This window comes from Helianthus annuus, chromosome 1, assembly GCF_002127325.2.
Source record: "Helianthus annuus cultivar XRQ/B chromosome 1, HanXRQr2.0-SUNRISE, whole genome shotgun sequence".
Classification (NCBI taxonomy): Eukaryota; Viridiplantae; Streptophyta; class Magnoliopsida; order Asterales; family Asteraceae; genus Helianthus; species Helianthus annuus.
In genome coordinates, this window is record NC_035433.2 from 129,680,503 (window position 1) to 129,702,624 (window position 22,122).

The window sequence follows — 22,122 nt, forward strand, 5'->3', positions numbered from 1 at the left end:
TGAATCTAGTTAAATTAAATAATATATACAAATCGTTTATATTTTAATAAATATAATTATTAAAATAGATAAAAATAGGCTCATAATACCTTGCAACTGGATATGTAACCCTTTCATCACAATCATAATTGTTGCACACATGAAACAAATGCTCCTCCATGCCCACACAGTCTATAAGATCTGTATCCGCCTCAATTAAAATTTAGGACACTCCATATAGTGCCAACCAAAATGCTTATCTATAGCCTTAATAATACCAACTATCACAACGAATTGAGGGTGTATAAATTTTAAAATAAGAACATAATTAATTTCTATAAAATAATTTGGTACAAATTTTTTATATAGATTCATAAAAACCCTTCACGATTTGCCAAAGGTCATATATGTTTCTCAAATGAGTCTTTATGATAAATTCATCCCTTGACATATACAAAATTTAATACAAAACTTTGTTATATATGAATCGAACAAAATATAAATTGGAAGCAATAAAATAATAGAGTACTTTAAGATTATAGTAAAAAAATGTAAATTCACACCATCTCAACTTCACGCTCAAAGACAGACTTTCTCTTATGATGTGTGCATTTGGAACAACTTTGAACATATATTATAATAAAGTTTCAATTTAGGAAGTTGTTAGATTAAAATTGATATATTAGAAGGGAATTAGTAAAATGAAAAACTTGATTGTATTTATGGTTATTTTTGGAAAATTGATATTAAATATATTTTTGATTTTCGAAAACTTTGACAAATTTTTTAACTGGCATATTTATAAACGAATAACTTATAAATACTAAAAAATATAAGTTTTTCCTAATCAATATATAAGGGACAGGTTTATAATGAAAAAACGTATAAAATATTATATAAATTCATTAACATGTACATATAAAAAAATAATATTAATTGAGTTATGTTAATGTAAATACAAATATATATCTTTAAACAACGTAAATAATACAAAAATTTAAGGTTGTATTATGATCATTGATAAGAAATTATATATTTATATAAAAATAAATGAAAAAGTAATATACGTATTTATTGTTTTTTATTGACAATGATTAATAAAAATATATGTTATTTTAGTTATATGATATTGGTTGATTTTTTTTTGAAAAAACGTTATAACAATGAAATTTAAGAGATTGACATGTGGGTATTAAAATTGATGATATTTTAGTACATTTCTAATTTTGCTATTGTTAGTTAGATCATTTGAAGATATAGATAAACTTGGTATGATTTTTAAGAGTAAAAATAGATATAATTCTACAAATATGGAATTGATTGCGTGATATTTTATATTTGGAAATAAAAATAAAAAATCATACAAAAAATGGAATTCATTGAGTTAAATCAAAAGTAATTATATTGTTATATTATTATAATAATAATTAAATTGTTTTTTTTTATTTGCATTTTCTCTATTTATTGTTTGTCACCCAGCCTATAGTATTAATTTAAAATTACATAACAATAATAATAATAATTATTATTTTTCATCAATAATTTCAGTAGATGAATGTTATATTTATATGGATTATAATTTTACACATTTGATTAATATTTATGATAACTTACTTGTATACATAAAAAGATCGTGCTTTTAGGCGATATCAAGATAGAGAAGAAGTTTGATATCAACACCCATTCATATAGTTGAATGATAAATTACTTTGCAACTTCTTAGTTATCTGTTCTGCAACCTTTAGTTTATGATCATTTTGTATACCTACCTATTTAGTTGAAAACTAATTTAGATTACATAAATGTATACGTATATATTATAAAAATATATATTATTTAAAAAAATTTTATGAACAACAAAATGGACCAAAAATAGATATAACAATAACTTGAAAATGAAAACAACCTCAACACCATAACAATCAAAATCCATATCAATTAACACAAAATCTTAATTTGAGTCATTGCTAAGTGGTTCTTCGAAAGGTGCAAGTATAAACTTTCCAACACGTTCAAACCACTTAAAGATGCACCTTTCTCTGATTGAAAAGCCTTCATCTTTTATCAACTTGTCCCAACCAATAACATAAAACCTAAATTTAAAAATAACAGGCGAATAATAAGCATTGGCATTATAAAGATATATAAAGTTTCTCTATAAAAATCTATATAAACAAATAAATTATAAAAGTTTATACATTTTTGTAGGCTCATTTTTAATGCTTGAATTTCCATAGCCCATTCGTGACCATCTATAACTTTAATAATAATTCTCAAAGATTCATCTAAACCAGCTAAGATCGCATTTTCTTCAGGAATAATCTAATAAAATCAAAAGATTTAATCAGTTATGCATTTGATTAATTAGTAAATAGAATAGTATTTACACGAAAATTAGTCTATTGAACTCTTAGCAAATTAGAAGAAACAATTGTTTCAAAAAATGGTGTAATTGGTGAATTATCAAGTTGGGATTTCTTATACTGCTTGGTAATATTTCCATAAGTTACTAAGTCGGATTTGGGAGATTTTAGAACATATTGACGTCCTGACTTATCAAATATGTTAGATGTTAAATAGCATGTTGTCTTGCATTTCAAAACAAATAATATCACCAAAGTCTAACCGAATATCAAAGAAAAATTTACTCCATCCATCTGTGAAGCAATAACTCGGACCAATTTTCGAAACGTTAACTTTCCATGTGTGATCTTTAGACACTTTTAGAATAGCTATAGTATGAACATGAAGAGTTCAGAAATATTTTATCCCAAAAGCCAAAGGTAGCACCTGATTATATAAACTAAATTTATAAAAAATTATCATTATACTGCCTATCTTAGAAAAGGAAATTAAGTATTTTATCAATAAGACTTCTTTATGAAATACTTATAAAATGGGTAGAGAATGGTTGATCAATTGACTTGCAAAAAGCAGGTTGTAAATACTGCTTAAAAGGGTTTTGGTGGTAATAAGATATGTTAAACTTATTGTTTCTGACATATTCAAATACAAAAAAACAAAGAACATCCAAATCCAAATCTTTAACGATATTTTGCCAACCATTCATGAAATAATATTGATCACCAATATAGTTGAGATCAACAGCCCATAAATTGCCATTACTTGTAGTAACAACAACTTTAGAGTTGAACATATTATTCAACAATAATATCTTGTTCATGCATGATTGAATTGCCTAAAAATAGCAAATTAAGTAACTAAATTTAAAAATCATCCAACATATGCGGTAGGTATAAATAAATATAACAACTAATAATGAAAAGAATACGTATTTAGCAAATGAGAAGACAGTGGATCCGATAGAAGTTGTATAAACTTATAACCATGAAGATAAGACATTATCTACAAAATGTAAATAAACTAACTGTAAGTAGATGAAACTTAATAACAATATATTCACTCTTCCGGTTAGTTATCATAAAACAATTGCATAAAAAACTTTAAAAAACAACACTGAAACAATAAAATAGAAAATCTAAACATAATTTTCAGTAAGAATTTCCTTGTAGATTACATTGGTTGTTTTATTTGTAACAATTCCATCTTTATTTAGTATAAGTAACTTTGTAATATGCAAGCACAGTTAGGTCACCACAACATCATGCTAATAAAAATAAAATACTTTACACAAATACATGAGTTATCTGCGCACCAAAATGTGTAAGGAGAAAACCGCCCTTCCGAAATCACCTCGTGTTGAGAATTTAACGGCCTCCTTGGTCACAAAAATCACAACTGCAAGCAACAACCTATACAAAATTGTTACAATATTCTAACCAAATGGCAAATTAAACCAATCATATCATAGTGAAATATAAAAAAATCATCTGGGATATATAAAAAATTGATCACTTTTTACCTGTGCGTGTCAAAATGGGTTCCACTGCCCAGAAACTTGTTTTTCATAAAAAAAAGTTCAGTATTAGATATGATCAAAGAGTAAATATCAATATAGTAATTTATTTTGAAATAAAACAAATCCGGAGGTTATATGCATTTTAGGTGACTTTCGCCTGTTTGACCCGTTTCAGTTTGAGCTATATTAAATAAAATCAACTCATTTGGTGCACCTGTTAGTGATAAATTAAACCGAATTATCCCATTTACCCATACATGTACTAAACATGATAAAGTGTGATGTCTTCTTACCCATCGATCTCACGTAAGCCAAGGCTTAACATCACGGACCAAGTGTCAACAAACAAACAATAACAATTTGTCCATTTTATAAAAGATTAAGCCAAAAAAAAAAAGAAAACCATTTTGATTGTGTTGACCATAACTGGAACCATCTCAACATCACCTACAGTTAGGTAAAAGGACACAGAATGAAAGCCCCAAATCAGAATCTAAAAGACTTCAAAAATAAAATGCAAAAAAAAAAAAAAACAAAAATACCAGGATATAAACCATCAGACTAAAAAAACATATTCTATAATGAAAAACAGTCTAAAAACAAATCAACGATCATATTTCACAAATTAGATAGCAAAAATTGTTAATCTCCATCACGAGTAAAAATAAACTAATTTAAATACACAAAAACTAATCAAAGCTATAACTATAACTGATAAAGTAAGGAGGTAGAAATCGAACCTGAATGCTAATAAAAGAACCTCCTTTTGGAGTTCGGTGAAGAACTCTAGTAGCGATGTTAGATTAGAATGTTCTAAACTTTTAGGATGAACCATGGCTCGAACATGCGGACATAAAAAAGTGACCATGTGCTGATTGTTCCAAGACTCAACCCTCAATATTTTGTAAACATTTAATAGCATCACTTGAAACCACCAAATACAAAAGAAGTGACCTGTAACATAATACCATAAGTAGTTGAATCAAACTTTCTTCTCATTCATCGTTGTTGGCAATGTGAAGCCTTCCATCACAGCTCTTAGCTACAACATCAATCTGGAAAAAAGAAAACAAATTAGAGCAATAATGCTACCTAAACCACCTGTAATCTCCGACTGAGAACTGAACAATTAGCGCCGATCGCCGAACCTCCTGTACTCGCCGCCAAACCACTTGTAATTTCTGAACCACTTGAAATTGCCGACTTAGAAGGAGAATGAATTTTATACTAATGATGCTAATTTAAATCCGAAATGATGAATTTATCTGGTAAAACCCATATAAGCCTTTTATCAAACACCTTAATTGCATAAACATAAACATGCCACATTTGATGACACACATCGATGGATAACCGAATCTTCAAGTGTCAAACTTCTTAAAACACACTGAAAATTATGTACAATATTCTTGAATATATTGAACATGTATTATCATGTATAAACCACCATTTAGGGACACGTGTCCCAAACCCCATTTCATTTATACATATAGATAATAGATTAAAAAATTCAAATTGTTATTACGTTTAAATAAAACTAAACTTAACCTGACCCGGTCATTTTTACACCTATATAAGATTGGAGATCAAAGGTACCTAATGTACATTAAGTAAATAAGTAGCAACATGCTCTCTTCTAGTGATGGCGTCACCCAATTTGCATGGATGACACATACAATTGGCACAACGTCTTTATTCACACATGAGCGTCTATTGGTTTTATTTCGTTTTTAGTTGACGTGTTATTTCTCATAATTTCTCTTTGAAAACTAATGCTACTAAATTGGAGGGTGGCCAGAATCAACTTCCCCTCCTTGCGGTGCTTACATTACACGCATATTTAATAACATCACTGGAATTTATCTTTCTAAATAACCACCCTGCATTTACAAAGTATATTAAAGTTTAAGACAAACTGTGAAAAACATATTATATGAAACTTAACTAAAGGCTTATCATACCATACCAGGTGAACGACATATGTGCTTTTTGTAGAAGCTGTAGTTTGGTCTTCTCTGGATCTTGTAAGAACGAACCAAAGCATCGTTAATATTAAAAAGATACGTAATTACTAACTGTATTATTAGTCTATATGCATAACATGAAAAAAGGCACCCGAGAAAATGACATAAGTAGGCTCAAACATCGTCAGCCCTCCAACAACTGAATCAAAAAGAACTGGTGTAACCTTCAATTAGAACACAACAATTATTGAATACATGCAACAAAATTTACAGTGGGTAAAAAAGGAGGAGAAATTACCCAAGTATCCACCATTGATCTGCAATCAATCAAAATGGGTAATATTATGTAAACGATGAATGATTAGAAAACACGATGAAAGAATAATGAGGATCATATATGTAAATATTTAAAGAAAGAGTATGGATCTGCCATTCCTACACACTAACTGGTTGCCACGTGAAAGCAAAGTCAAATCATATGACAATCTCGAGTACCCCGCCAGGACACACAAAATTCTCATCTTTGCTCAAATTTTAAACCATTCATACAGCAACAATCACAATCTTGGATGGCAAGCCAAGATATGGAATATTTCATCTTCAAACAAAGAGAGTAAATCTTCCACGGCTGCATACTCAACGACTGCGAAGTGAAAGTAAAGTCAATCACATGACCATACCAGCCAACACACAAAAAACCTCAAATTTGCCTAAACCTACACAAAGGCAATCAAATAATAGCTGGTGACAATAGTTCATCTTATTAGAAAAAATAAGAAATTAAACTTACAAATGTAAATGCCATCTGCAAACATGAATAAGAATTGAGGGAGTAACCCATTAACCTATTTAACTAACCTATTGAATATGTTACTTTAAAAATTACAATTCAAAACTAAATTAATAATTTTGATTAACGTTTAAAAAAGTTAATTCTGATACAAATGGATGGAGAAAATAATTAAGCTTTACAAAGTAACTAATTAATAAATTTGACTAACCTATTAAATACTTCAATTTAAAATAACAATTCAAAATATAGACTTAACTTGTGATAAGTCAACGTTCAACACTCATTTTCATTGCTTAGTATTTAAATGATAAAAATATATATAAGATAAATAAATATACATTAAATTTATTGATTGATTATGAAATTGTGAATCATCATTTACACGTATTTGTAGAAATGGAAATGAATAAATGATGATAGTTAACATTCCTAAATGAAAAAAATATACTAAACGAAAAAGATATATGAAAAGTTGGTAAGATGAAGGGAATCAAATTATGAATGAAAAGGAATGCATTTATTACCAATTTAAAGAAAAAGCAATTAATTGTTTGATAATATAAATGTTAAAAAGATACGGTATCATTTTAGAATTATTGTATAAATATTTTCAGTTATATTTTACAATATATAAAGTATATTATTTTAATATGCTTACCTTTTTTTAGTGAAAGAAACAATTTAAGAGGTTGTATAAAAAATAAACTTTGGGTAATTTTCAACCAGTTTTGACGTGTTTCTATTTTGCTACTTCCAATTTTACATATTCGAGATTTAAAAAAATCAAATTGATCAATTCATAAGTAAATGAATCTTTAGTAATTTAAGGCTCTCTTTGTTTTCCTAAAGATAAAGAACGGATATGTAGAAATCGTTAAAAAGGAATATCAAAATGATGTATGAAAATGGTTAAACCATGATCACCATAATATTAGAAGCAAAATCACCTTCATCACCAACATTGGTGGCATCATGGCCATATTTTTTCTTGATAACAAAACCTGTAAACACATGAAACTATGTTTTTTGAAAAACAAACATTATTTTTTACATCAATAATAAGCTTCCTTAAACAATATGGTAATCATAAAACAAATATCGTGTTTCAATATAGTAAAAATCAATAAATATCAATTTCAAGTATCTTTCAAGAATTTTTTTTACTTGAAAAACGAACTCCATCCAATAAATAAAAATGAGAAAACCATATTTACAATCAAGATTAAAGCCAGATTCAACCAAGATTACAAAACTTTAAAACAAACATATTTTTTAAAACCTTAAGATTATCGAATTAAAAGACATTAATGATTCTGCGAAGAACTATTTGAATTTTAAAAGAAAAATAAACAAAATAATAGTTAGGAAAATCATTAAGACATGCGTATAGAATCAAAAGAAAAGCTAGAGAAAACAAAGATAGAAAACAATGATCCTTCAAATTACACAGTAACCGATCAAAACAAATAACATCCTAATACAAAATCAAAGTAATAAAAAGCAAAATAACAAATGCTCAAATGATAAAAATACCTTTGATGTAAGGGATTTTGTGTATCGTTCTTCCAAATCCACAATAACCTAACGATCATAGTACACGAAGTTCAAAATCACAAACAATAACACTAGATCTTGACAACAGATTATGGAATCCAATTGCTTACTGTCAATCAAGACGATTGTTGACGATGATCTTCATTTAGGTTCTTAAGAGTGTTTAGAACAATGATTGAGAGGAGAGATGTGAGATGCAATGGAGGTTATGGTATTGATTTAGGCTATTATTAGATGGTAATCAAATTTAGGAAATGTATTTAATACCGGGTCGGGTCAACCGATATTAAGAGATGGACCAAAAAAAAGGCGGGAAAAAACTAAAATGGTTGCACCATGTGAGGACATGTGTCCCAAACCTTATTCATTTATTATATATATAGATTTCTTTGTCAAAACATGCTTTAAAAATTTGTGTTCACTTTACATTACAAAAAAATATAATATTACACCTTGCAACAACTACACAAACACCATGATCACTTGGATCGAAGCTAACACTTTTTAAGAATAAGTTCATAAGCATAGCGAGATATCCCTAAAGGTGGAAACAAAAATCCATCCCGATTCCAAATCTTAAATAGCAATTTTTGCCTGGGTTTCGGCAACCGTTGGCAACAATCAGCTCCAAAGTTACTCAAATATATTTCTAATACATCAACGTTGGTTATAGAACATATAAACATACAACACATTTCCATGTAACTGTTGAGTGTGAAGCCAAACCACTTGATAATTTGATCAACCTGAGGTCAGCAAAGCTGATCAAGTTGATAAGGGAATAATTGTCGATCAGATTTCAGGGATCATGTTTTGGGACTTTCTTCTCTTTCCTCAATCTTATATATTATATATATGTGATTGTTATGTATCTGTAAAATTGTACCAAGCTTAACTAATACAAATATTCCTAGTTACCGAGAGTGGATGTAGGTCAGAACCGACCGAACCACTATAAATCTTTGTGTTCTTCATCAGAAAAGTGTGTGTGTGTGTGTGTGAGTTTTGTGTTCGTGTGTGTATTCTGAACCTAACAACTGGTATCAGAGCTCAGGCTTGTGTTGTTGAACCGAACAGAACGAACAGAAACGAAGGTGTAGAAGAAGAAAATACCTGATAGTGCAGAAATCTGAACTAGAGTTCCGATTTGCATCGGTTTCAGCCGTCTCTTCACAGCAGCAGCTTTCTGTTCAGAACCAGCAGCCGTCGCTGCTGCCAGAACCGCCACCGCCGCTACCAGAACCGCCGGTCATCTTCGCCGCAGCCGTCACCGCTGTCTAGGGTTCCGATTGAACCCAGCCTGCTCTTGTTTGACACACAGAAGAGGAGAGCTTGAGTTTTTTTTTCTGTGAAGTGGAGAAGAAACTCTGTGTAGAAGAAGGAACGAGGAGAAGGAACCAGAGGTTTTTTTCTGGTGAAATTGGGGAAGAAGGAGAACACGTCGGTGTTTTATTCTGGTGGAGAATTGAAGTTTTCAATTTGATCAGAAAGGCCCCTCAACTTTTATTTCTGGTGAAGAAAATTGAATTTCTCAATTTTATCAAGAAAGGTCCCTCAACTTTGAACAAGATCTCATTATCCATCAATACTTGTCCCTTGCCATTAAAGCTTGAAACAGATAAGTTATTTGTTTCTGATTATTGCTTTCGCTCGTATAAATTACCACTTAGCAGTACAAACCCGTTTGGTTAGCAGTAATTTGGTAATTTTTTTAATGGCAGAAGATAGTAAAATCAAGATTGATAAGTTCGATGAAAGTGATTATGGATTTTGGAAAATGCAAATTGAAGATTTATTGTATCAGAAAAGTTTGCATTTGCCTATATCAGGTGAACAACCAGATGACATGTATGATAAAGAATGGAAGTTGTTGGATAGACAAGCTTTGGGTGTGGTTAGGCTTTCTTTGGCAAAGAGTGTTGCTCACAACATTGTCAGTGAAACAACCACCTATGGTGTATTGAAAGCTTTGTCCAACATGTATGAAAAACCATCCGCTTCAAACAAAGTATTCCTCATCCGACAATTGGTTAACACGAAGATGAAGGAAGGCATGTCGGTTACCGCTCACATAAATGAGTTTAACTCGATTATCTCTCGTTTAGCCTCAGTTGAAATAAAGTTTGAAGATGAAGTACAAGCACTACTCCTTTTATCATCGTTGCCCGACAGTTGGTCAGGCACAGTCACAACTGTTAGTAGTGCATCCGACACTACCAAACTCACTTTCGATAGTATTCGTGACTTGATAGTAAACGAAGATATCAGACGGAGAAGCAGTGGTGAGACTTCTAATTCTAGTTCTTTATTGCATACAGAAAGTAGAGGAAGAAGAAACGAAAGAGGACATAATCGAGGCAGGTCCAAGTCCAGAAGAAGGGGGCAGTCAAAGAACAGAAAAGACGTTGAATGTTGGAATTGCAAAGAAAAAGGTCACTATAGAAGCCAATGTACAAAACCCGCTTCAAAGAAAGAAGTGAACAGTGTATCCTCGGAAGAATTAGGTGATGTTCTCATCTGTTTTGTTGAAGATTCAGTTGAATCTTGGATTATGGATTCAGGTGCTTCTTTCCATGCTATCTCATGCCCAGATATGGTCAAGAATCTACGAACAGGTAACTTTGGTAAAGTTCGTTTAGCAGATGATCAAATGCTTGATATCACAGGTATTGGAGATGTAGACTTGGAGACCTCATTAGGAACTATATGGACATTGAAAAATGTCAGGGTTATTCCTAATTTGAGTCAGTTGGTAAACTGGATGATGAAGGGTTTAATGTTCACTTTGGGGGTGGACAATGGAAAGTGATCAAAGGCAATTTAGTGATTGCTAAAGGAAAGAAGCAAGGTACTCTATACATGGCAGAAGTTTCTGCTGAAGGTGTTCATGCAATGACCACTGGTCCGAGTCCATCAAATTTATGGCACAACCGACTCGGACACATGAGCGAAAAGGGATTGAAGATGTTGGCTCAGAAAGGTAAGTTTCCAGACTTGAAGAAAGTGGAAACTGAATTCTGTGAACCTTGTGTTCTTGGAAAACAAAAGAGGGTTACTTTTGTGAAGATAGGGAGAACACCGAAAGCTCAGAAGTTAGAGCTTGTTCACTCGGATGTATATGGACCAACCTCAGTTTTATCTCTAGGAGGCTCAAGATATTATGTTACTTTCATCGATGATTCAACACGAAAGGTATGGGTATATTTTCTTAAGCATAAATCTGCCGAATTTGATGCTTTTAAGATATGGAAATCTGCTGTTGAAAATGAAACTAACTTGAAGGTAAAGTGCCTAAAGTCTGATAATGGTGGTGAATACATAAGCAAGCAGGTCACTGACTATTGCGCCAAGGAAGGGATAAAGATGATCAGGACAGTTCCCGGAACTCCTCAGCAGAATGGTGTAGCTGAGAGAATGAATAGAACTCTAAATGAGAGGGCTAGAAGCATGAGGCTAAATGTCGGGATGCCCAAGACATTCTGGGCCGATGCAGTTAGCACTGCAGCCTACTTGATCAACCGTTCACCAACCGGTCCCTTAGATTTCAAGTTGCCTGAAGAAATGTGGCAAGGAAAGGAGGTAAGTCTCGAACACTTACGAGTCTTTGGTTGTAGTGCTTACGATTTGTTAGAAGCTGGTGACAGGGATAAGTTAGACTCAAAATCCAAGAAGTGCACATTCATTGGTTATGGGTCAGAACAAATGGGTTACAGGCTTTGGGATAATGAAGGCAGAAAAGTAATCAGAAGCAAGAATGTCGTCTTCAATGAAAACGAATTGTATAAAGACAGAAACACCAAAGGACCAGAAGTTCAGAAAGACTATGTTGAATTTGAAAGTGGTGAAACAAGAAAGGAAGCTTCAGTCGACATTCCAGAAAATGGGAATGAGTCAATCGACAGTGGGAGCTCAGGGAATGATTCTAGTAATGATTCTGCAGAAGAAGAAGAAGAAGAAGAAGAAGAAGAAGAGGTCGCTCCTCAAATTCCAGAATCCCCAGAAACTCCTCAGTTTCAACCAAGAAGATCCTCCAGAGTCGTTAGACCACCAGACAGATATTCACCATCCGTCAATTACATACTTTTGACAGAAAATGGTGAACCCCAGTGTTACTCAAAAGCCATGGGGTTGAAAGATTCATTGCAGTGGGAGATAGCAATGAAAGATGAGATGAAGTCGCTTGAGAAGAACAAGACCTGGCACTTAACAAAGCTTCCAGCTGGGAAGAAGGCTCTTCAGAACAAGTGGTTTTCAGGGTCAAAGATGAACATGATGGTACCAAACGGTACAAAGCAAGATTAGTGGTCAAGGGATTTCAGTAGAAAGAGGGAATTGATTTCAATGAAATATTCTCTCCAGTTGTGAAAATGACTACCATCAGACTTGTTCTCAGTATTGTAGCAGCAAAAGGCTTGCATCTAGAGCAGCTAGATGTCAAGACAGCTTTTCTACATGGTGACCTAGAAGAAGATATCTACATGACACAACCAGAAGGTTTTCAGGTTAAAGGTAAAGAAAACTTGGTGTGTAATTTGAAGAAAAGTTTGTATGGTCTGAAACAAACGCCCAGACAATGGTATTTGAAGTCTGATAACTTCATGGGAAGAGTCGGATACAAGAGATGTGACAATGACCATTGTTGTTACATCAAGAGGTTTAAGGGTCCTTATATCATTCTATTACTATATGTGGATGATATGTTGATTGCAGGTTCAGACATGACAGAGATCAAGAAGCTGAAGAAGCAGATGTCTGAAGAGTTTGAGATGAAAGACTTGGGAGCTGCAAACCAAATACTCGGGATGAGTATTTTCAGAAACAAAGAAGATGGTTCTTTGACACTCTCTCAAGAGAAGTACATTGAGAAAGTGTTAGAAAGATTCAGCCTTAAAGATGCCAAGATTCGAAGCACACCTTTGGGAAGTCACTTTAAGCTTTCTAAGTTCAGTCACCCAGATCAGATGAAGACAAAGCAGAAATGGCTAAAGTTCCGTATGCATCGGCAGTTGGTAGCCTCATGTATGCAATGGTATGCACGAGACCAGTTATAGCTCATGCAGTGGGAGTTGTTAGTCGGTTTATGTCTAATCCATGGAGAGAACATTGGGAAGCAGTTAAATGGTTGCTAAGATATTTGAAGGGGACTTCAAAAGTGGCATTACAGTTTAAGGGGAAAGAGGTTATTCCGAAAGGTTTTGCAGATGCTGACCTTGGTGGTTGTAAAGAATCTTACAAAAGCACCATCGGATATGTCTTTACAGTGGGAGGCACTGCAGTAAGTTGGATGTCCAGACTGCAGAAAAGTGTTGCCCTTTCAACCACAGAAGCAGAGTATATGGCAGTTGCTGAAGCAAGCAAAGAGATTATATGGTTGAAGAATTTTCTCAAAGAGCTCGGCAAGGAACAAGTTGATTGTGCACTGTTTTGTGACAATCAAAGTGCAATTCATCTTGCAAAGAATCTTGTCTTCCATTCGAAGACAAAGCACATACAGCTGAGATATCACTTCATCAGAGAGCAAGTTAGTAAAGGCACTCTGAAGTTGAAGAAAATCAAAGGAAGTGAAAATCCATCTGATATGTTGACTAAGGTTGTAACCTTAGAGAAGTTGAAGCTTTGCATAGCTTCAACTGGCCTTCAGGTTAATTGAAGAAAAGGCCGGGTAACTAGGAATGTATGAAGATCAAAGTTTTTATAGAGATACTGATGCACAGTTGAAGCACAGGTGAAGATTATTCTGTGGCTTCAAGTGGGAGATTGTTGAGTGTGAAGCCAAACCACTTGACAATTTGATCAACCTGAGGTCAGCAAAGCTGATCAAGTTGATAAGGGAATAATTGTCTTGGTGATCAGATTTCAGGGATCATGTTTTGGGACTTTCTTCTCTTTCCTCAATCTTATATATATGAGATTGTTATGTATCTGTAAAATTGTACCAAGCTTAACTAATACAAATATTCCTAGTTACCGAGAGTGGATGTAGGTCAGAACCGACCGAACCACTATAAATCTTTGTGTTCTTCATCAGAAAAGTGTGTGTGTGTGTGTGTGTGAGTTATGTGTTCGTGTGTGTATTCTGAACCTAACAGTAACCTATCACAATAGCATGATTGTGCTCATATATTTGTCATTTTCGCTTATACAATCTATCTAGCATTTACTTAACATAATCCATTGATACTTAGCAAAGTTGTGGAAATTTGGATGATTATAATAAAATTAGCGAATATATGTTTCTTAATTAATTAGACTCAAGTATGTGCATCAGTGTTGGTTTTGACTTCACTTGAAAGTATTTACAAAAGATCCAACTCGTTTGGCTTGCTTGTCACCTTTATGTACATATTCAGTTTTTATCATTATTCAAACCATTGTTTTGGTTGAACATCATTTTTTAAAAGCAATAAACACGTTTTCAAGTAGGTGACAATCACTTAAATAACAATCTGATTAAGATGTTAATGTTTACTACAAGATGCACGCATAAAACAAAGGGTAGACGTAGGATCATAGAATTCATCTTCGAAGGAGTTGATGAAATCAGAATATATAAAGCGATTGTGATCCAAAGCAGGAAAGGGCCTTCTCCCAAAAAATGAGTACTTCGAAGTCAATGATCACAATCGATGCTTGCTCTTTCACATCTCCAAGTTGTTGAACCTTAATAAGTCAAGCCTATCCAAGTGAGGAAAACCCTAGCGTCCATTGGTTCACACGTATGCAATTGATCGGATCACACTGCATGCCACTACACCACCAAGCGGCACAGGGAAGTGGTCTGGACACCAAGTTGACTAATTTGCAGTTTTGCACACTGCAAACATTTTCTATTACCAATGTTACCCTTACACCCAAGGCACATTTTTTGTCTTTCTTGTGGCGCAAAAGGTAACCACATCAACAAAAAAAAGTTTCAAAAAGCATGCAAGTAAAAAAATATGGTTTACAAATCACCTCTTCAAGCATTGGTGACTAGAATTCAAAGAGAAGTAATTTACAACAGATTTACTTCACATTTTTTTCCAATTTCCTTCAAACTATACATATATGCTGGCCATGGTCTTTTGAACAAATAACCAACAGTCAAATGAATGATAAATTGAGTTTTTAGAATAGTTGTATCATCTTGAAAATAATCCAACTCGGTTTAGAAAACAACCTGAAGCAGGGTCTCCAATGCAGCCACAAAAATCGTCATCATCCTTGGGAAACAAAGCTGGCAAAGGATGATCAGGAATTATGCCAACCTACATACATATAGAGTGGTTAGAATTTAGATGTCGAAAACGCATTTCACACTTAGACCCGTGTGTGTAGAGAGAGAACCTTGTTGATGTCGATGTGATCAGGGGTTTCATAACGAGCAACAGTAACAGCCAAGCCAGATCCATCAGACATTTCAAAAACCGATTGAATTTTTCTGAAAAAAAGAGAAGGTTAATGGGCTGTTTGTTTACCTCTTAATGATGCTCTTAATGGTTCAGACCTCTTACTGATTCAGCACTTAATGGTTCAGACTGTTTGTTTCGCGAGCAGATGTCTGAATGGTTCAGACATTTGCCTCTGAATGGTTAAGTATTATACAAGGTCTGAATGGTTAAGACCTCTAATCTGAATTGGTCAGACATTTGCCTCTGGACGATTAAGCATTATAGGGTTCAGACCTCTTACTGATTCAGCACTTAACCATTCAGATGTTGCCAAACAGCCCCTAAGACATTTATAAAATATTTGATGCTGTTAAAAGAGGAAGCGTTATGCAAAAATAATTACCCTTTCCCGAAAGTGGGTTCTCCAAGAAGCACTGCACGCTTGTTATCTTTCAATGCACCGGCTAAAATCTCACTTGCACTTGCAGTTCCTTTGTTCACCTACAAGAACCGAAAAGTTAACATTGCAGGTGATCAATTTAACCCATTTGAATAGGCCTGCAAACGTACCGAACGTTCATGAACTGTTCGTGAACTTGTTCGGCGGGAAGTTGGTTTATGTTCGTTTATTTAATAAATGAACGGACATGAACACAATTTCTTGTTCATTTAATTAAACGAACGAACATGAACTCACATTTTGTTCGTTCATTTATGTTCGTGAACGTCCATTTATGTTTGTTCATTTATGTTCGTTTATTTACATTTATTTATCTTTGTTTATTTCAATTTAAATACATAAGTAGTTATTTTGTATATGAAAATTAAATACATAACTACTTATATAAATATAACTAACTGGTAGTTGGGCTTTATAGTAATCAAAGTGGGTTTTGCAATGAAGTTTATCGTAATTAATCACTAATTTATATAAATTCACTTTATATTCATTTATGTTTAGTCAATTATGTTCATTTATGTTTGTTCAATTATGTTCATTTGTGTTGTTTATTGTTTGTTAAATTATATGCGTTTAAGTTTGTTTGTTTATGTTTGTTTATGTTCGTGAAGTGTTCGTTTAGGTTTTAAACGAATGAACATGAACATGGCCATTTTCTTAATAAACAAACATGAAAGAAAAAAATGCATCCGACTATATGTTCGTGTTCGTGTTCAGTTAAAGTTAAATGAACGAACATGAACATTCCTCTGTTCGTGTTCATTCAGTTCATTTACAAGCCTCAATTTGAACCACTAGAGATAAAATATAACCCAAATTAACCTCTTTATATGTACACCTATACATGTATACTTCAGTTTTGAAGATATTATAAAGTTGGAATATACGATGGGTTGGCATTACCAGAACTGCTAGCGGTTCTGAAGGTGCTATTGCATTGGTTCCGTCCGTGTCATATATATCTCTAACCCCTCGACTATCACATATGTACACAATCACACCTTTGTCCAACCTGGTTTGCAACAGCTTCATATGATTAGAGTTAAGTTCTTGTGAAAATAAAATTATCGTACGAAACGTACGAAGTGAAAGAAAGTCAAAAAAGTGGTGGTGGCATTTTGGTAATTATCAGCAACTTCAAAATTACTCTAGTAGAGTAATTTTGAACTTCTGTAGGGTAATTTTGTAAAAGCTCAAGTAGAGTAATTTTGGTCGTGTAGGGTAATTATCAAAATTGTAGGGTAATTATCAAAATTACACTAACCCCCCCCCCCCACCCCCACCCCCAAAAACCTAAAAAAACCTAACCCCCCCCCCCACCCCCACCCCCCAAAAACCTAAAAAAACCTAACCCCCCCCCCCCACCCCCAAAAATCTAAAAAAACCTAACCCCCCCACCCCCAAAAACCTAAAAAAACCTAACCCCCCCCCCCCCTCCCCCCCCCCCAACCCAAACTAAAAGCTAAAAACTAAACCATAAAGCTAAACCCCATAACTAAATGCTAACAAAATTACTCTACAAGACATTTCCCAAAATTACCCTACAGAAGTCAAAATTACTCTACTAGAGTAATTTGATAATTACCCTACATTTCTCAAAATTACTCTATAGATGCTCAAAATTACCCTATTGATGCTCAAAATTACCCTACAGATGCTCAAAATTACCCTACTAGAGTAATTTTGAAGTTTTTGATAATTACCAGATTGCCACCGCCACTTTTTGCTTTTCCCCAGTACAGTACTTTTGAAATTGCTGATAATTACCATATTGCCACCGCCACTTTTTGACTTTTCTTTCAATTCGTACAGTTCGTACGCTTATTTTATTTTTATTTGATCCTTTACCCATATGATTAATATTTGAACCAAAAACACATATTCATGTCGCATTATGTGGTAAATTAATATACAATTAGTGACTTACCAGATCTTAGCAATCTCAATTCCTTCAGGAAAAAGACCACCACTGCATCCACATTTATTCATCTTTTAGAAAACATTGCAAAAAGGATGTCCAAAAGGAAAGCCCGAAACAAGTCAGCGTTATAAAAACATATATATATATATATATATATATCACCTATTATTGCGGAGGTCCAAGACAAAGCCCTCCACATTCTCTCTCCTTAAAGTTTCAATTGCTTCCTTGACAGCAGCTGGAAAGGCAAATTTGTTAGAAGCATCCTAACTTTTCATGATGAAATAATATAACACTCTCGTTTATTATTTGGTGATGGTGCAAAAGGATACCATAAGACCAACCAAAACCTAGAACACATGATGTACTGACATAAGATTCTTCCTTTCAGATCTGACCACTACAGGTTATAGAATTGAGAAACATGAACCATCATGTATCTCAATACCATCTTCCCTTTAAAGATCGAGTCGAGATAAGGAATATAGTAAAAAATAGCATTAAGCAGGTTATGCATGCGCTTAATATACCAGAAGCATTTTGGTTAAATGACGTTAACTTTATGTATCCGATCTTTGAAGCAGCCTTCCCGAGACCAGGTGTCTCACAAACCCTTGACTTCACTGGATTTATTGATATGTTTTCCCTTCTGCATAGCACATGATTTTAATCTCAATATCCGGTATACATAGATGAAGCTTAAGACAAATTTTAAATATCATCATCGTTATCATACTCAGTATATCCCACCAATAGCAAAGCTAAGGTAGGGTCTGAGGAGGGTAAGATGTAGACAGCCTTACCTCTACCCCGTAGGAATAGAGAGGCTGCTTCCAGTGAGACCCCCGGCTCGATAGTAGTTTTGTATCAAGCCTTGGACATAAGGCACATAACACTCAGCAATTGAGACAAACGCCGATTATTGCATGTACCCATTGTCTTTCGGCTATCAACGCCACCACATGATGCATGATTAACCATCCCCTCTCTTAACGTTATTTTCACGAAATTAGTAAAATAACGTTAAAATTAGAGCACTTTCACTTTTGCCCCCGAGCGCCCACACATATATACATTATATGAGCATACCACAAGCGGGGCGTAAGACAAATTTTAAATAGAAGAAAACAAACTTACGTTAACGACAGTTGCTTGATATCTGACCCACTTCGTATTTTTAGTTGTACTTCACTTCCTTCAGGTCCCCTACAAGTAAGTCAAATGTATAGTTAACTTCAAATTCAGAGTACTACCTAGCGGCTAGCTTAGGATAAGTTATATAGTCAATGATAACTTACTGCAAGCGTTCGGCTGCATCATAAATGTCCATTGTTTCTGTACTGGTATCATCAATGGCCAGAATTAGATCACCTGGAGAAATGACAGCCCTACTAGCGGGCCCACCTGGAGAAGCTGAAATAACCATGATTCCAGAAACAGCTCCATCATTTCCAGTCGGGTAGCCAATTGATAACCCTACTCCGGTAAGAGCACCTTGTGTTCCTGACTGCCTTCAAAGGAACATATTTGCATATTTAAAAAAAAAAACCGACAAAACTCATTATATAAAAGTAAAAGTAAATACAGGCAGCGTAAATGTAAAGTCAGATTCGATCTTCATACCCTTAAACTTTTGAACTTATCAGGCTCCAAAAAACGGGTGAAGGGGTCATCCAATGTGGCAAGCATCTTCTTTATTGCTGCATCTGGAAGCAAAAAAAAAACGCATTGAATGTCTTACATATATTAAGGCATATAAAGCTAGTAACGTATTATCATCACAAAAACTGACAACGCCGTAATAACCATAAATCATACAGGTTTGTTCACGGTTGTTCATTGGTTCATTGCGCAGCGCATTTTCTCTGTACCTAAACCAGCTTTGACCATTAAAGCTTTTGTCAACATATGCACGGTCAATCGTCCTCCACGCCTCCAGGAACAAAAGGTTCTCCTCAGTGAGTGCCCCTGTATATAAACCGCAGGTGACACATCTCAAAACAAAGTTGAAACATTATACAAACCGCAAACTTAAAAACAGAACTTACAGGAAGGAGATTTGCTAACAGGAACAGCAATTGCCATACACAGCATCATTCCCAACGCAACTCGAACAAAGAAATCCGGAAACACATCCTTAAACTTCTCAGAACTCTTCACTAGTTTCTTAAAGCTCACAGTATGTTTCCTTAACTTCGTTAACAGCCGCCCATTCCCCCTAAAAAGCACAACATGATGAAATGCAAATCTCTTGTTCAACCTTTTCACCAACCAAAACAAACTCCTGTCTTCACCAATCTCCTTATGGTTAAAAGCCGCTAATCTATCGCTAGCGCTTACGCTTACACATGTTAATCCATTGCTCAACCTAGGGTTTACAGAGCTAACAATCACAGAATTCAATCTCACAACCTGCAGTCACAGTTTCAGCTACTATTTTCAATTTTCAACTAATGTGTATCGATTTATACGAAACGGTAGACGATATAACATAAATGATAATGCATAAATGATGGATTGGTGGATACAGGAAGTAAGAATGTAATTTAGGTGAAGATCGTATGTGATATATGGCGGTGAATTGAAGGTGGATTGGAATGAAAGTGAATGTTAATGATGAATTGAGGGTGAGATGTACCTTAGGGTTTGGAGCGAAGCAGAGATTGTTGCGGGGGGAGATGAAGAAAGAGGAGGATGAGCTGCTGATCACTTCCATTTGACTCCCACCAAAGTGGATGGGGTTTCGAATTTTGCCACTTTTCTTATATATATGCTTTTTATATATTTCGAAAAGGATATTATCTTGAAAATGATAATTTAAAAAGTTTGATAAGAGTAATAAGATATCAATAAAGAAAGAGAATATCTATAATAAAACTTTTTTTTAATTTAAATATATGATCATGTATGGTACTCAAAGTCTCAAACGCCCCAGGTGAGATGGCAGCCTCGAGGTATGAATCGGGCGTTAAACATCGCTCAAGCGGTTGTGAAATGGCTTGTTATAAGAGGAGTGACGTGCGTTTTTATTAGAGAAGACTGTGTCATTTCTTACCCTACAAATGCTTGTTAAATTGATTGCATATATCAACTTTTAGATTGTGGTGTAACGCTAACATGTCAGGATCGAGAAGGCGTAAATAGGCGGTAAGTTACACCACTGACTATTGTAACACCCCAAAACTCGAATTACTAAATTCGTTAGTAGGTTACCTTGGGTAATTAGATGAAGTACAATAACTAAGTTATTAAACTTAGTTAAATGTCTAATAAATAAGTAAAGGAATGAAGTTTGTGGCAACTATGATGATGTGTTAGAGTTGAGGGACCTAGATTGCCAAAATGTAAACTGAAATTTATTAAAAAAAAGAAAAATAAAACCACAACACACACTGTGCGTGTGTGTGGTCGATCGCACAAGGCAGAGGGAAAGGGGTAAACCCTAATTCTCAAGAAATCTCCAAATTGAAAAGGGAATTGAAGGTTTTTTTAGGATGCATGTATCAAGATTATCGATCTCCTAAGTGTTCTTCACTATCAAATAAGTTAAATTATGTGTTTTAATGATAGTTGATGAAGTGGGTTTTAGTCAATCCGTGAAATCTTATGAAATTGAACATGTATATATGTTAGATTCACCATATAGAAGGTGTCTTGTGCTTGAATTTGAATGTATTGAAGATTTGAGGAGAAACCCACTTGTTCAAGTAGCATGGTAATCTTGTAGTTGCATATAAGTTAAGAATTTCCTTAATCCGTGTGTTGGATTTCAAGTTCACATGATAGAATGTTAATTTACAATCATGTAGGAAGAAACGTGACGCAAAACGGATGAAAAATGAGAGAGTTATGTCCGTTTCTGTAACACCCCGAAAACAGTTTGGTATTTAAACCACGTTAGTACTAAAAGACGGGTAAATTACTGTTAGGGGTAAAAGTAACCCGGTGAATATTAGGATTTTTAAATAAACAAGCCTAATATTAAATAAAAGTCAAACGAAAGCTTTTAAGAAAAAATAAAGTTTATAGAAGCCCGAGTAAATGGGACCTAAAATAAACTTAGTCAAGAATTCCCCGAACCCACTAATTTAACTAGGGATGTTTAACCTAGTTAATGAGTGGAAAATTTATTAGAAATTAAGTGGGTTGTGGCCTACTTAATAAACTAACCAAACGAGAGGGGCCAAAGAAGATAAACTTG

General features: G+C 34.0%; 1 protein-coding gene and 1 long non-coding RNA gene across 2 annotated transcripts; both read right to left on the bottom strand.

The window, feature by feature from the left end:
- Positions 1 to 6,316: 6,316 nt before the first annotated feature.
- On the bottom strand, positions 6,317 to 8,230 carry LOC110931231. Its single transcript, XR_004861397.1, has 3 exons — positions 8,150 to 8,230; positions 7,564 to 7,617; positions 6,317 to 6,466 (listed from the first exon to the last, which is right to left on the bottom strand). It is a non-coding gene; the product is annotated as an uncharacterized LOC110931231 (long non-coding RNA).
- Positions 8,231 to 15,095: 6,865 nt separating this feature from the next.
- On the bottom strand, positions 15,096 to 20,693 carry LOC110877713 (carboxyl-terminal-processing peptidase 2, chloroplastic). Its single transcript, XM_022125909.2, has 13 exons — positions 20,560 to 20,693; positions 19,970 to 20,333; positions 19,740 to 19,889; positions 19,545 to 19,627; positions 19,220 to 19,428; positions 19,059 to 19,127; positions 18,452 to 18,570; positions 18,084 to 18,159; positions 17,928 to 17,969; positions 16,904 to 17,012; positions 15,944 to 16,041; positions 15,497 to 15,590; positions 15,096 to 15,417 (listed from the first exon to the last, which is right to left on the bottom strand). Exons 1-13 carry the CDS (start codon positions 20,635 to 20,637, stop codon positions 15,292 to 15,294), a joined length of 1,617 nt encoding a protein of 538 aa, XP_021981601.1. The 5' UTR covers positions 20,638 to 20,693; the 3' UTR covers positions 15,096 to 15,291.
- Positions 20,694 to 22,122: the final 1,429 nt, after the last annotated feature.